General features: G+C 33.3%; 1 protein-coding gene across 3 annotated transcripts; it reads left to right on the forward strand.

The window, feature by feature from the left end:
* The first annotated feature begins 9,514 nt into the window (after positions 1-9,514).
* LOC131644400 (F-box protein At2g27310-like) lies at positions 9,515-12,764 on the forward strand. 3 transcript variants are annotated; one of them, XM_058914889.1, is made up of 3 exons: positions 9,515-9,777; positions 10,332-10,528; positions 11,552-12,764. In XM_058914889.1, exon 3 carries the CDS (start codon positions 11,566-11,568, stop codon positions 12,691-12,693), a length of 1,128 nt encoding a protein of 375 aa, XP_058770872.1. In that variant the 5' UTR covers positions 9,515-9,777; positions 10,332-10,528; positions 11,552-11,565; the 3' UTR covers positions 12,694-12,764. The 3 variants fall into 3 exon arrangements, with proteins under 3 accessions (XP_058770872.1, XP_058770870.1, XP_058770871.1); XM_058914887.1 differs by lacking the exon at positions 10,332-10,528; XM_058914888.1 differs by lacking the exon at positions 9,515-9,777 and having other exon boundaries at positions 9,798-10,528.
* The last annotated feature ends 1,710 nt before the right edge of the window (positions 12,765-14,474 follow it).

Consider the following 14,474-nt stretch of genomic DNA (forward strand, 5'->3'; position numbering starts at 1 on the left):
GAATAATGACCATACTTCTTACAATTGAAACACTGAATGTGACTTTTGTCACGCTTTCAACCACCACCTCTTCCTCTACCTACAACATCACCTCTTTGGTTGCTTTGGCACGAGGGTTTTCTTTGATTCGACCAACTTCCTTCTTGCTTATTTCGACTAGTTGAATTGTTGTAGTCTCCTCTACCTTTGTTGCCATTCCAACTTCCTTTGCTCTTTTTTTTTTGCTGACTAAGCTTGCAAAGCCACACCGCTCTTCGACTTGCCTGCACCACTTTCAACCATTATTTGTTCATGAGATTCAAGCGTCCCTTGAAGCTCTTCTTTTGTCAATGTCGACAAATCATTCGACTGTTCTATGGATACCACCATATGGTCGAACTTCGGAGCCAATGACCTCAAGATCTTTGTAATAAATGATCTTCATGTCGACACTTATTCACATAACCTAATTTGATTCACCAGTTTCGTAACCCTAGTGAAGAAATCAGTTATGCTTTCACTTTCTTCCATCTGAAGCAATTCATACATTCTTTTGTAAGTTTGTAACCTCACCTCTTTCACCTTTTCTGCACCTCCAAAAGACTCTTCAAGAATCTCATAGACTTCTTTTATAGATTCTACATCACTCATCTTCTCAAAATTATCTGGATCAACACATTGATTAATTATAAAGAGTGCTCCATAATTCTTCTTCTTCTTCAATTCTTTGTGTTCAACATTTTCTTCATCTGTTGCATTTTTTTGCAAGGAGTGTTATTCCTTCTTTCACAAGATCTCAAAGATCTTGATAACAAAAAACCACCTTCATCTGCTTGCACTAATTCTCATAATTCGGACCCTTCATAGTTGGGAGACTCGCCAGAAAATGCCCATTCGAATGATTCATTGCCATTGTGATTTTCTCCCAATAATCGCTTAGCCAGTGCTCTAGATACCAGATGTTAGAATTAAACTAAAAAATTTGAGTAATTCCTTATCGCTACACAATGACAATGAAAGAAACAAGAAAGAAAATTTGGGAAGAAAGGTGAATTAGGGTTTGGAAAAACCAGAGGAGGAAGAAGAATATTTTCTACAAAGTTTCTCTCTGCCCACAAACTGTGAAAAAACTTATTCCTTTTGCAACTGCAAAATTTTGTGAATGTAAGTGTATACAAAATAGGAGTTACTCCCTCTATTTATAGCTTTAGATTGCTTTCTCCCAAAGTCAAAGCGCAAAACATAAAAGTCCAAGATACCTAATTCCGTTAACACTACAAAATTAGGCTTAAGTCAAAATATCAGTCGAGACAACTCCTTCGACATTTCGACACACACTAAGCTAGACTATCTCGACACAACATTCCTTCTGTCGAGCAACCTGCTTCGACACAATTACAATCTAAAAAAAACTCTTGATGTATTACCATCATAATTTATAGTATTGTATTCACCACAAGTACTCATTGTATGCATTTATATCTATTTTTATTTGTATTTGATAAGTGAATTCTACTTGATAAATATATTTGATGTACTGTAATAAGTTATAACTCTTATATTGAACTAAATACATTTTTCGTCGACCAAAATATCTCTTATAAAAAATCTAATAAAGTAGAATTAATTTATTATTAAGATTAACATAATTAATAATTATTTTTAAAAATTATGGATAATTGAAATGAGACATTTATTTACATAATGAGATAAAAGCATTACTTTTTTTTTACAAAGATAAAAGCATTACTTAGAATCATGAATTTGGTCATATGTACAATAAATATATTCAGACAATTCACGAGCAGTTGTTTGCTCCATATTCAATGGCTGTCTGCCTGCCTGTACTCGTGATTCTAGAAGCCGTCACATTATGCAACCGTATTTAGGTTTGGTCGACTTATAGACAATTTGTTGTAAATTTGAGCGATTTATGGAACTTATACAATATTCTTATAAGAATATTTATAAGAATATTGTCATCTTACCCATTCCTTTAAGTTTAACATATTTTTAAGATAATAAAGTAAGTTCTATTCATTAAAAATACTTATTAATGGTAATTAATAAAATAGACAGGTGAATTATTTAAAAATTAGACGAGTCTTTATACTATCTATAAAATATAGGAAAATGTTAATCAGTATTCTGAGGGCAATGGTTAAAATTTTAAAATAGTAAATTTATCTCGGTAATCTGCGTATTTAATGTTTCGGAAATTGAAATATTAAATTTTTTTATAAAATATTATCTTTTTTAGGAAAATATTTTCTCGGTAACCCTAAAATATATTAATTGTTGGAACACGATTTCTCATGCTTGACCACTTTACTTGAAACGATTTTAAAATTTGTTTGAGTGAGAACAATAGAGATAACAATAGACTATATTGAGTGAGAATACGAGAATACAACGGTCTAGAGGGGGATAACAATACATGTTTCTCTTCAATCAAGTCTACACATACATGTTTCTCTTCTATTAGGGATAACAATAGACTATATTGAGTGAGAATACGAGAATGCAACGGTTTAGAGGGGGAGGAGAATATACCTCCTAAATAAATTTACCGATTTAGAAAATAGTTTTGAAAAGTTTATTAGAGTTAGAAAACAAAAACAATTTGCATGGTGGAAGCAAATTGTGTTTAAAATTGATTATGCTTATTGGACGTGCATACATATATATATATATATATATATATATATATATATATATATATATATATATATATATATATATATATATATATATATATATATATATATATATATATATATATATATATATATATATATATATATATATATATATATATATATGACACCATATTGAATCAAACAGTTAGTAAAAAATAATCAAGCAATGTATTGAATTAATATAAACTTTACACAAGGCATGTAAATGTACAAAATCAATACAATGGAGAATCCTATGATCATAGTTTTCAGTTTCAATCAACCACATGATGATTCGAAGTGCCGATTCTAACAAAACCTACACTTAATCATGTACCGCTACCAAGACAAAAACCTAATATCATACGGTTTTAGGAAAGCGATAAAAGCAACCTAAACAAGCAATTCTACGAAATTAAAATAGAGAGACAAAGATAGAAAGGTGTACGCCGAATTTATGGTGGTCCGACTATCGTTCTTGCTAAGCCTACTCTACTCTCTAATGGTTTCCCATTGAAAATTTTGGTCTTCCACTATAGTTTGTGACAAATTACACGATGTTTAGTACAACCACAATATTCAAATAATGCTGAAAATATAAAAATATTATATCTGCATACCATTGACTTGAACATAGTATCCAAACGGAATCCTTGCAAAATCATTTCTTGAAATCATCTTGAGTCTTCTAGCTCCAACAGTGCTTCTTCAAAGTCTCTGTTCAGCAACAATCTTTCCTCGATCTTACCGATATCATGTGCTTTAGTATGTCTGAAGATTGAGAAGAACTCATACTTTGTCCGTAGGCTTTTATACAACACTACCAAAGTAATTCTGGAGAGAATAACATCCTTCTTTTACGTTGGCTTGAGAAAACTAGCAACAAAACCACACACCTTGCAAACCTTTGAAATATCAAAAAAAAATATTCAAAGAGTCGTTAAACAGAATAACATAATCTCCTCAACAATCGTAAATCTCCAAAGATGAAATTTAGATCCATACGAAAATGGAGTTAGAATGAGATAGAAGATGAAATAAATCGTTTGCAAGCACTCTAGAAAGATTCAAAAATCCTTTTGAAAATGATGCAACAAGTGAGTTGTGAGTTTTCCAATCAATAGTGAAAGTGTATATTTTTCAACATTGTTAGAGATTTTGAGTGAATAAACTTTTATATACGCTGGAGATCAAACACAAAAATGAGTGAAAAATGGTGTATGATTCGAGTCATACGCAAAATGTAAGATTCGAGTCAGAAATTAAGTGATTTGAATAAAGAAACAAAAATATATGAGAACCCATTTGTGTGATTCGAGTCATGAGGTTTGGTGATTCGAATCAGATTTCTAGAAACAAAACAAGGAAATTATAGTTTAATGTGATTCGAATCAAACACTCTTGTCATTCGAATCAAGTGTTATGATTCAAATCATGAAGCTTGTGATTTGAATCATGAAAATATGAAAAAGATCCCTGAGCTCCATGTAATCTTGATTTGAGTCATATGAACAATGTGATTTCAGTCACACTACCAAAATCTCATCTTTCCAAAATTTAAAGTGATTTTTGAGATTCTAATATTGTCATGACTTGAACAATTCTCAAATATATTTCTTGATTCAAAAACTCAATATATTGACTTGAAGCATTTTGCTTAAACTATAACCAAACACTTTAATTTTTGTATGCACAAAAAAGGATTTAAAAATCAACTTTGAGATGCTCAATCAGTGAGTGGACTCAATAACTATATAAATAAAACCAAAAGCTTAAAAGACAAGCAGTAAAAACATTTAACTCATGAGGCATAAACGTGCAACATCAGCTTCTTCAAGTCAGACCGAACTATAGGGACCTATAGCCTGGTTTATTTAAGTTTGACCCGACTTGGTCTATTTAATAAAGTAGTTATACTTAGAATTTTTTAAAGCCTATTCAATTAAATAAGTCAGATCTAGGCTATTAAAAGATTATGAAGCTTTATAGGTCTATTTGTATATGTATATCTATTAAAAAATAATTTAAATAGTATATAAAAGACCTTGTTGTCTATGTAAAAAAATAAAATAAAATGGACTATTTAAAAATTTTCATGTGAAAAATACTTTTAAATAGACTTTTAGATCAAGCCATATTTTAAAAAAAGGCAATGTCAGGCAAAAAAAAAAAGCTTATAATAGTCATAGACCAGACTCAGACCTTAACAATTTATCGTAAGTCAGACTCTAACATTCTAATGTCTGACCTGACCTACTTCCACCCCTATCTCATATCCACTCGTATACCAGAATATCTGTTGGCATTACTACAAAAAGCACTTCTAACTAGAGCTGTCAAAATGGGCCGAAGCCCATGGGCCGGCCCATTTGGCCCGGAAAATTTTAGGGCCTGGGCCTTATTTTTCGAGCCCATTTACATCCGGGCCTTTTTTAGCCCGGCCCTAAAAAGCCCTAAAAAATATGGGCCGGCCCGTATGGGCCTTGGGTAGCCCACCGGCCCGAAAAAATTAAATATTTTTAATATAATTAAAATTTATCCTTTCCTAATTATAATTATTATAAAAATTTATAACATTTTCTTGTTATAATTATCATAAAATTATAATTGTCATGAATATTTATAACTTAAAATTTGTTGGAACAAGTTATTTAATTATTTGTGCTACATTATATAATTTGTGATGTATTTTGGATAGTTTAAATTAAGTTAATGTGTTGTTTTACATTTTAATTATTAACTTATATGGATTATTTAGAAATTATAATTTTGGATATAAAATTTAATTTATATATATATATATATATATATATATATATATATATATATATATATATATAAATAATGTAATCTTGCATGCAATTATATGGTTACTTACAAAAATAAGGAGAAAATTTTAATTTTTTAATAGAAATGAGTCCGTTTAGGGCCGAAGCCCATTTAGGGTCGGGTAGCCCAGACAGGGCCGGGGCTGGGTAGTAAAATTATAGCCCATTTAAAAATAGGTTTTTTGGGCCCGGCCCTAAAAAGCCCGAAGCCCATATGGGCCGGGTAGCCCATATTGACAGCTCTACTTCTAACGTCCGACGCGAAATGCATTTTACCTCGGCAAAAGAATTGAGGTAACGAAGGGCGTCATGAAAAGTAATGACTTAACACCTCGGTTTTTAAAACACCGAGGTAAAGGTTTATTATGGCATGGGTTCGAACCAAAGTTTTTGCACTTTTATTATTTTCAAAAACTACTGCTTTTTATCTCATTTATTATAAAAATCGAGGGGTCATTAGTTTTTTTTATAATAAAACTCATTACAGTGTTTACAAATGATATTACATTAATTGTCCATGAAGATCATATGTTGGATCTTCAATTCCTTGATATTCTAGGCAAGATCAAATATTGGAAACCTCTTTTCTCAAAACAAAACAAAAGGTTTTGTTAAAGGATATTCTCTACGGATCATCTTGCATGAATTTGTTTATGTTAAAAAAATGGGTAAGATAATTAATGTCAATAATCAAAAATATTTTCGGTATAAATAAAAATTTAATAGAACAAATCTTGAACCTAGTTGATTTTCTGCTCTTGCAATCCACCGAAGAGAACTTTTCCAAGTTATCTTATGTTTCATGTAGATTTCCAATATCGTAAGAGAACTTATAAAATGGAAGTCCCTTAGGTTTCACGTGAATCACTAATGGTGGATTCTTGAGCATTGATAACCTTTATATGTACGACAATATTTGTTTAAGGTTGTTGAATGAAAATAGTGAAAGAAACACTTAACTATCATCTCGGTTTTTAATATAACGATGGGTTAGAGTAAAATATGATTTTTTTTTTAAAAATGGTTACATTGCTTACCCATAATATTAAAAATACATTGTATGAAATAAATCTTTGCAGAATATTGTTAGAAAATTCCGTATGATAATCCTGGATATCTTCGAAGAATCGTGTTCGTTCACTTTCCGAACAAAGTATTTCGACTCTATTCTTGTCTGGGTTCACGAAATCTTTGCGGGGATAATTCTCGAAGAGCAATCTGTTTTCTGACAATAGAGAACAAATCAGAATGTAGAGAGGAAGTATATTTCGTATGCCAAAATCGAGGCCAAATGACTCCTTATATAGGAGACCAATAACAGAAAACGAACAGACACACCTTTTCGGAAAAAAACGGTCATGTCTGTTGGGAAAGGGTACAACTATTCAAACGAATTTTTCGAACGGGGCGCTGCCTCTTGGACCCCGGCAGGGCGCTGCCCCGCACCCCGCCAGGGGATACGCCCCTTGGAACCCCGTTTCTATTATTCGTATTTAGTTACACGTTTGGCTCGACGAGCGTGCACTCCGCACTACCCTAACTCGTTTCAAACTTAACGCATAATTGCATTGGCCTATAGTAAATCACATTACTACCAAAATACATTGATGATACTAAAATCACCAACAAATATCAGATTATTTACCCAGAATATTTAAATTATAGCATGAGCAGGTCGCATACAATATTTGTTGCATACAATGTATTTTTAATATTCTAAGTAAACAATATAACCATTTTTGGAACAAAAACTATTTTATTCTAACCCCTCGGTTTTAAAACAAAATCAAGGGGTTAGAGTAATTTTTTTTTAAAATGCTTACATTGTTTACCTAGAATATCAAAAATACATTGTATGCAACAAATTTTCGCTAAATAGCAAGATTGTTTACCTAAAATATCAAAAATGCAGCATGTCCAGGTATCATACGAGATGATAGAGATCCGTCTTGAATGTCAGACATGCCTTCAACAAGATTGATTGTTGATGCTATGATTATCATTGCTTTCGCTAGCGTATACAATTTGCATGCTTGGAATGCCTCCAACTTTTAATTTAGTGTGTGCATCATAAAAGGGGAAGTATTTTTTCAGCACTTGCAATCCATCAGTGAAGACTTTTAGAAATAAATCATAGTTGTTCTAAACCTTAAATAACAACAACAACACCAACACCATTGTTTGAGATGGATTGCAAAAGCTAAAAAAAATATTTTGTTCTAGGTAGAAGAACATTTTTTTTCCAGTTTTGCAATTCATCCTAAAAAATGATGCATTCGACGGTGGGGCGGCTACAAATAAGATAGTATTAGGGTAAAATCTGTTGAGCGAGTGTTTTATAGTAAAATCTGATTATTTTATCCCTCGGTTTATCAAAGAAACTGAGGTGTTAATTCATTTACTTTATAGTTGTTAACAAATAAGAATATAAAGTGCATTAGTTAGGATTCGAAGCATGTCCTAAATGATATATCACCTCGGTGTTTATAAAAATCAAGGTAACAAGTTGCTTTTTTTAATATATATATATATATATATATATATATATATATATATATATATATATATATATATATATATATATAACGCGCCTTGGAATAAAATCTTAATTTTTTTCTGGATGACGTGAAAGTTTCGTCATGAAAAGCGTTATTTGCAGTAGTGTGGCCTATGTGTCGATCTTCACTCTGGTGGATCAGTCAAGAAATTTACAAATGACTCTTTTCAAAAATACTCCTACACACCAAAATATATCAAATAAGATATTCATAATAAAGTCATGTTGATATTTAAATTCTAAAAGCTACTTATGATAAATGGCATGTTCCCCAAATATATCCAAGCACGCCTTGCGGTAAATAGGAAAAACCTTATTAATAGGAAATAAGGGAATCATAAGATGATATTTAAGAATGATACAATAATCTAACAAGGACATATGTTAGCCCTGGCCATCAATAGAGACAGCAAGGAGAAAATCTTAGGCATGTGTTACTTGCAAACAACAAAAAACCGCTTTTTGTCTTGTGGTCATGTCAAACTTTACATCCATGTCCTGAACACTTTTATTAAAAAGGTCACTCACCAAAACATATTATGCTTTAGGAGGGACAATGTCCTTGTTAGTATATCTGCTAAGGTGAAATTTGGAATCGCAACACTATGATCTTTCAAAACTCTGTTGAAATCAACGTCCATACCACGTATCCTATAAACTCTCAATATATGATTATGTAACACCCAAGATTGGGCCTTAGAAGTCACAAACGCATATGAGGCATACTCTACTATAGAGTACAAACCCAAACTCCCAACTCTAATATGTAAAGAAGCCACCCTCCATTGAAGGCCCCCGAAGGAAGGACCTTCACCAACCATGATATCTTCAATCACCCTTAACAACTCTTTATAAAACCAAATAGCTGCTTTTTCCAAATGATTAGGTTGATACATTCTTAGGTCAAAAAATAGTTTGACAATTGACAATAGCCATGCAAGATTAAAGTAGAAGAAACTCACTTTGAGAATCCTTTAGTTGTGGCAAAAGACGCATTCACTCAACAAACCTAACTACTCTCTTCATGAACAATCCCTTGATAAATTTTTTATCTCGACTAACACCCCCTCCAAACAACTTCATTCCCTACATTGACCTCTCAATATTCGAAGAACAATAACTTTTACCGATGTTTACTATCATCACCTGAAAGCCAAAAATTTCAATTTTAGAAATATTTAATTCAAGACATAACTGATTTCTCAAAATGATATCAAAGACTTTAACCACATCAATTAATTTTCATATGATGGTCCCGTCATATAAGACATGAAACTTGTTATTAGTCTCTTTTCTAACTAACACTAGTAAAAAGCGTAACAAAATTAAACTCTTTTATAATATTATTTTAACGTGGGAGTATTATTTCCTCGAATTTAAATAAAATGAAATGAGATTATTTGTCTCTTTCTATGTCGATACCGTACATACATAAAAAGAAAATATCTAAAGATAAAGAGAGGCTGCTTTGGTCGTGGCAAAATTTGATGAGTGGACATCAGAAATAGAAAAACTCGACTTCCGAAACTGCCTCCTATTCGTTATTCGTGTCTTTCAAAGACCTTACTTCCCAAACTAAATAAATCGATTGTGACCCTTAACCCAATCCTTTTAAACTATTGCTTTTGCTTAAATACTCTCCTCCACTGCCTCTTATATTCATTCCTGTTTTCGCTTATTATATTTCAGACAGCTTTCTCGTATTGTTGATCATTAAGCAGGTCTTGTTTTTAAGGTGAGTAAACTACAACTTACAACTTTTTCTGTCTTTTCTTGTGATTTTGACTAATTTTACTTTATATCTGTTTATGTTCTATATATGTTTGTCATTTATCAATTTTGTTTAGGTTTTGTTGGTCAATTTGTGATGTTTCTGTAAAAGGGTATTCCTCTGCTAGTTACTATTCAATTAAAGTTGACTTTTATTTTGATTGGAGAAACAGCTGTTTTTGTAAGTCATCCTGTAGAGCTTATCAAAATAGCTAAAAGCAATTTATGGACATGCCCTATGCTTTTTCTTTGAGCTCTTTGAAATCGTAGTGTTTATGGTGGTAAATAAGCTCAAATAAGTCCATTCAAATTGGTTTTGTTCCGTTGTAAAACGAGAGTTGTTTGATGAACGGTGAAGCAAGTGCTTCGTTACAGTGGTCTTGAGCTTCTGGTGCGGCGGAGAGGGGCCGACCTGTAAGATTAGCACTTCAACGTCCAAGTCAGTGAGAGAATCAAAAGTGATGTCAGAGTGGAATGAATTTGAATACTCGAGAATGACACGCTTTCTTTCTTTTATAGTGGGGGTGGATCGTGGATCGTGGTCAGCCGTCTGTTTGATCCGGATGGTAATGCTTCAGAGGTTGAATTGTGTGCTTTAGGCGAGGATATAGGAGGAACACCTGTTTCTCGCATGTACTTCCTTGCTTCACCTCTGGCCTTTCCTCCTGGGGCCTTGTGAGCGGCCCTGAGCTTATTTTTATGTTGAGCTATAAGTTGTAAGCCTCACATATGCTAACTTGATACCTTTTTTTAATGTACAACAATTTGATGAATTTGAAAAATTCAGAGAAACTGAAAACCAGTGTTGAGTTTTCTTTGAATCCAAGTGCTGAAATAAATTGAACTTCGATATCTTGAGTAGGATCTGTCATCAATTAAATATTGTAAATGCATATACGTGAACATGGAATTGTTGCAACTGCTTGTCGATCTTGCTGTTAACATGTGGATTGACTATCTTATATTATTCGAACACTTAGCTTGTACTATCTATTTGGGATATCTAAATTAATAGAAGATCATTATGAAAGTTTCCTCTTCTCATTTAAATTGCTTTATATGTTATTTCTACTTTCTGGTATCCTGTCACGACACCAAACATCTTTTCAACCGGTGTGTGCATGTGTTTCTGTTAATCAATGGTTTCTAAGTAGCTTACTATATTTGGATGATGATAAGTTGATATTTGGGTGCTGATAAGTTGTTATTGCCACTTTGACACGGTTTCCACCTAAGTTCAATATTAAAAAAATCATATTATGCTATCAGAGTTTGATTCCAATCTAGGGATCTGTGGTATCTATCACTGATTTACCTTCACCTGATCTACGGTGTTGCAGTGTCTGCTTGATATATTATTTGGCATGGGCAATAACAACATTTTGGTTCTTTCGATTAAGAATTCCACATTAGATGAGATAAGGCCAAAACATGAGTATATAAGTGGAGTCACTGTTCACTTTATAAAGATGATTTTGTAAGAGTTGAGTTAGGTCTAACTCAGATTCTAAGATTTTCTTTATTACACTTTCATGCCAAATCATGTATTACTCCTTTTAAATCATAGATTTTAGAAAGCTCACATTTATGCAACAGATTTGTTTTGATTACCAAAATTTTATGAATTTTTATTACAATTAAAATAATGTACTATTTATTATTGTTTTCTTGTATTAGAAAAAAATGTATATTCTAATTTTTGTCTTCTTTGTTTAATTTGAATTTTGTTTTTTTGACAGAAAGGACTGTTGCTATGTCAATTGCACCAATTGATAGCATAGCTTCATTGAATAGTGATCTCTTCTATGACATATTACGACGACTTGATGGCTCCACATTAGCTAGTTTAGCTTGTACTTGTGAAGCTTTTTGTTCCATCTCAAAAGAAGAGAGTTTATGGGAAAACGTATGTGCATCTGTGTGGCCTTCAACCAATAGGGAGGATGTCAAAAGTTTAATCTCCTTTATCGGCGGTTTCAGAAAATTCTACGCCGATTGTTTTCCTCTTATCATAAACAAGGAGGTCGGAGAGTATCACTGGAACAACTACCTTGAGTATCTTGATGATTGGACCGAAGCCGAATACTACGGGGATACAAATGAATTCGAAAGCATCACACCATCGGATTTCATTTCCATTGTAGACATTAGGTTTAAGGGAAAACCAATCTGCTCCAAAGTTCTATCCGGAATTCCAAATGCGAACGATAACGCTGGTTGGTTCTACAACTGTCCTTTTCGTATCGATCTCCTCACGTACGCTGATAGAGATGACAACAATGACGGGGAGGAGGAGGTGACTATTTCCGTAACCGACGGTCTTCCACCAATTACATCAATGGAAAGAGAAAGGAAAGACGGGAAACTATGGCACGAGCTTCGTGACGGTCTCCTTCTTAGTTGGATATTAGTAAACAAGAAAATAAAGCAAGCTGCTAATCTTGCTAGCTGGAGTCCTCTAGACGGTCAAAGACATTGGCCGACGGAGAAAGACTTTGTCATCCGATTCGGATCGGTTCTGCCCGCGAAGGACATTCTACCTTCGCAAGTAGTGCAATGTATCCTTGTTATGAAGTTTAGAGTGGTTCACATTGAAGAAGAAGGGTTTGAAACTAGTCTTAAGTTAACAGAACTTAGCATGCAGTTAGAAGACATGGAAGGCTCCCATGTTAATGGAAAAAACAGTTTGCATATTCTTAAGGAAGCACTTAGTTGCAGAAGGAGCAAGAATTATAGTGAAGCTATTGAATCCTGTCATATGTATTCAAAAGTGCAAAATGAGTTGAAAGAGGAGAAGATGAGAAGTGAAAGTAGGTTGGATACATTTTGTATTGTAACTGGGATTGCTGCTTTTATGACATTCTGGTACTATGTTTTGTGAAAAAATTGTTGGATTTTGGAGACTCGTTTTTGTAAGATAAAATCCTTATAAAGTAGTAATTAATTGATCAAGGTTTCACTGGTTTGAGATTTGAGATTCTCACAGTATGAAGCTTTTGTAAATTGACTTTTCAGCTGCTGGTATTACAAATATGTTTGACCGTTGTAAGGTGTGATGAAATAAAGAAATTTAAGTTTAATTTCGAAAGAAACTTCGAATGGGTTGCTTTATCCGACCATCCCATTATATTCGACAATCTTAAAGCCAGAGGGTGGAAAGCCTTTCAATAAAAATTTGGAAAAAACCTCCAACCTGTCCTCACCTTAGGCCTAGAGTTCTATGCAAACGAACCTGGTTCCTCTATAGAGCACAAATCTTTTGTGCCAAGGAAATGCGACTGATTACAATGATGGCACTATTAATCGAATCATTTTCATTAATGTTTCCAATTTGTGTGGTATTCATAAAAGGAGACATGAAGACCCTTCACCACAAGGGGAGGAATGGGTTCGATATCTTGCAGCATCTGAAACTTCATGGCTTGAATTCAAATTGCACCAGTGTTCTCTGACCTTATAATACCGATATGACAATTTTTTTTATAGACTCCTATTCTTTTTGTTCACTCGCGGCGAAATTTTTAAATTGTCCATATATTTCGGAAATGCATCTCCGAAGTCACATTTTTATAAAAAAAAGCTAGTTTGGGAGATGCATCTCCGAAAACACCACAAAAAATGTGATTTCGGAGATGTACATCCAAAATAAAGTTTTTTTCCAGAAAAAATGTGACTTCGGAGATGCACTTCCAAATTCACCCCCCTTGGAATAATTCGGAGATATATTTCCGAAATCTTGTATGATTCATAATTCATAAAACAAACGAACAACGCTTAGATTTATTATAAAGCATCAGAATTACAAACATCACGTAACATGAAATTAAAGTTACATATTGTAAAACACGGGTAATTGAGGATGAGTCAACATTTTGATAACGTCGGCTCCCGATCTTTGAAGTTTCGCATCCAACTCGATCGGACCCTTCGAAGAAAATTGGTCGAATGTTATCCACAAAACGCTAAATCTTCGTCGTTCTTGACTTCAAATGGGGTGAACTGAACGTCTCCCTCGTCGTTAAGCGAAGGCGAGCGGTACTCAAGCTTGACAACCTTCCGATTTTCCGGGTATTGCAAAAGAGTGTTAAGCGACGTTATCAATTCCACGAATAACGAGCCGCGCGAGAAGCGAAATTGGAACGACATCGGGTAACCACTGGTGAAGTAGACAAAAGTTAGGTGGGGGTAGGTTTGTGTCATTGCTGATTGTGGGTTGTGGTTGATGAAAATGCATTGTCTATTATTTATAGACTTATAGGAGCAATAATGACCCAACAAACCTTATCTTGCTTTCAGTGGATGTTTCGGAAATGCACTTCCGAAAACAGCCCTGAAGCATTAAATTTTCGGAAATGTACTTCCGAATTTAGCAGAGACAGAAGAGAAAATTGATTTTTTTTATGTGTGTAGTTGTTTACGGTGATTTCCGGTAAACGACCGCTAGTCTTCCAAACTATAAGTAAATATGATTTGGTTACTCGCAGGATCGACTAGATTGATCCTAGGACACATAGTCAAAAAGATTGTTATTAATGGTCGTTCGAACCATATTTATGATTTATCTTTGTCAATAAGAGTTTCTTCGAATAAAACAAGTGAACTTGATAGTGACTTTGTTATATGCAAGTATAACTTCAACAAAAGGGTAAGTAAAAATAAGAC

The sequence above is a fragment of the Vicia villosa genome, linkage group LG1, assembly GCF_029867415.1.
Source record: "Vicia villosa cultivar HV-30 ecotype Madison, WI linkage group LG1, Vvil1.0, whole genome shotgun sequence".
Taxonomy (NCBI): domain Eukaryota; kingdom Viridiplantae; phylum Streptophyta; class Magnoliopsida; order Fabales; family Fabaceae; genus Vicia; species Vicia villosa.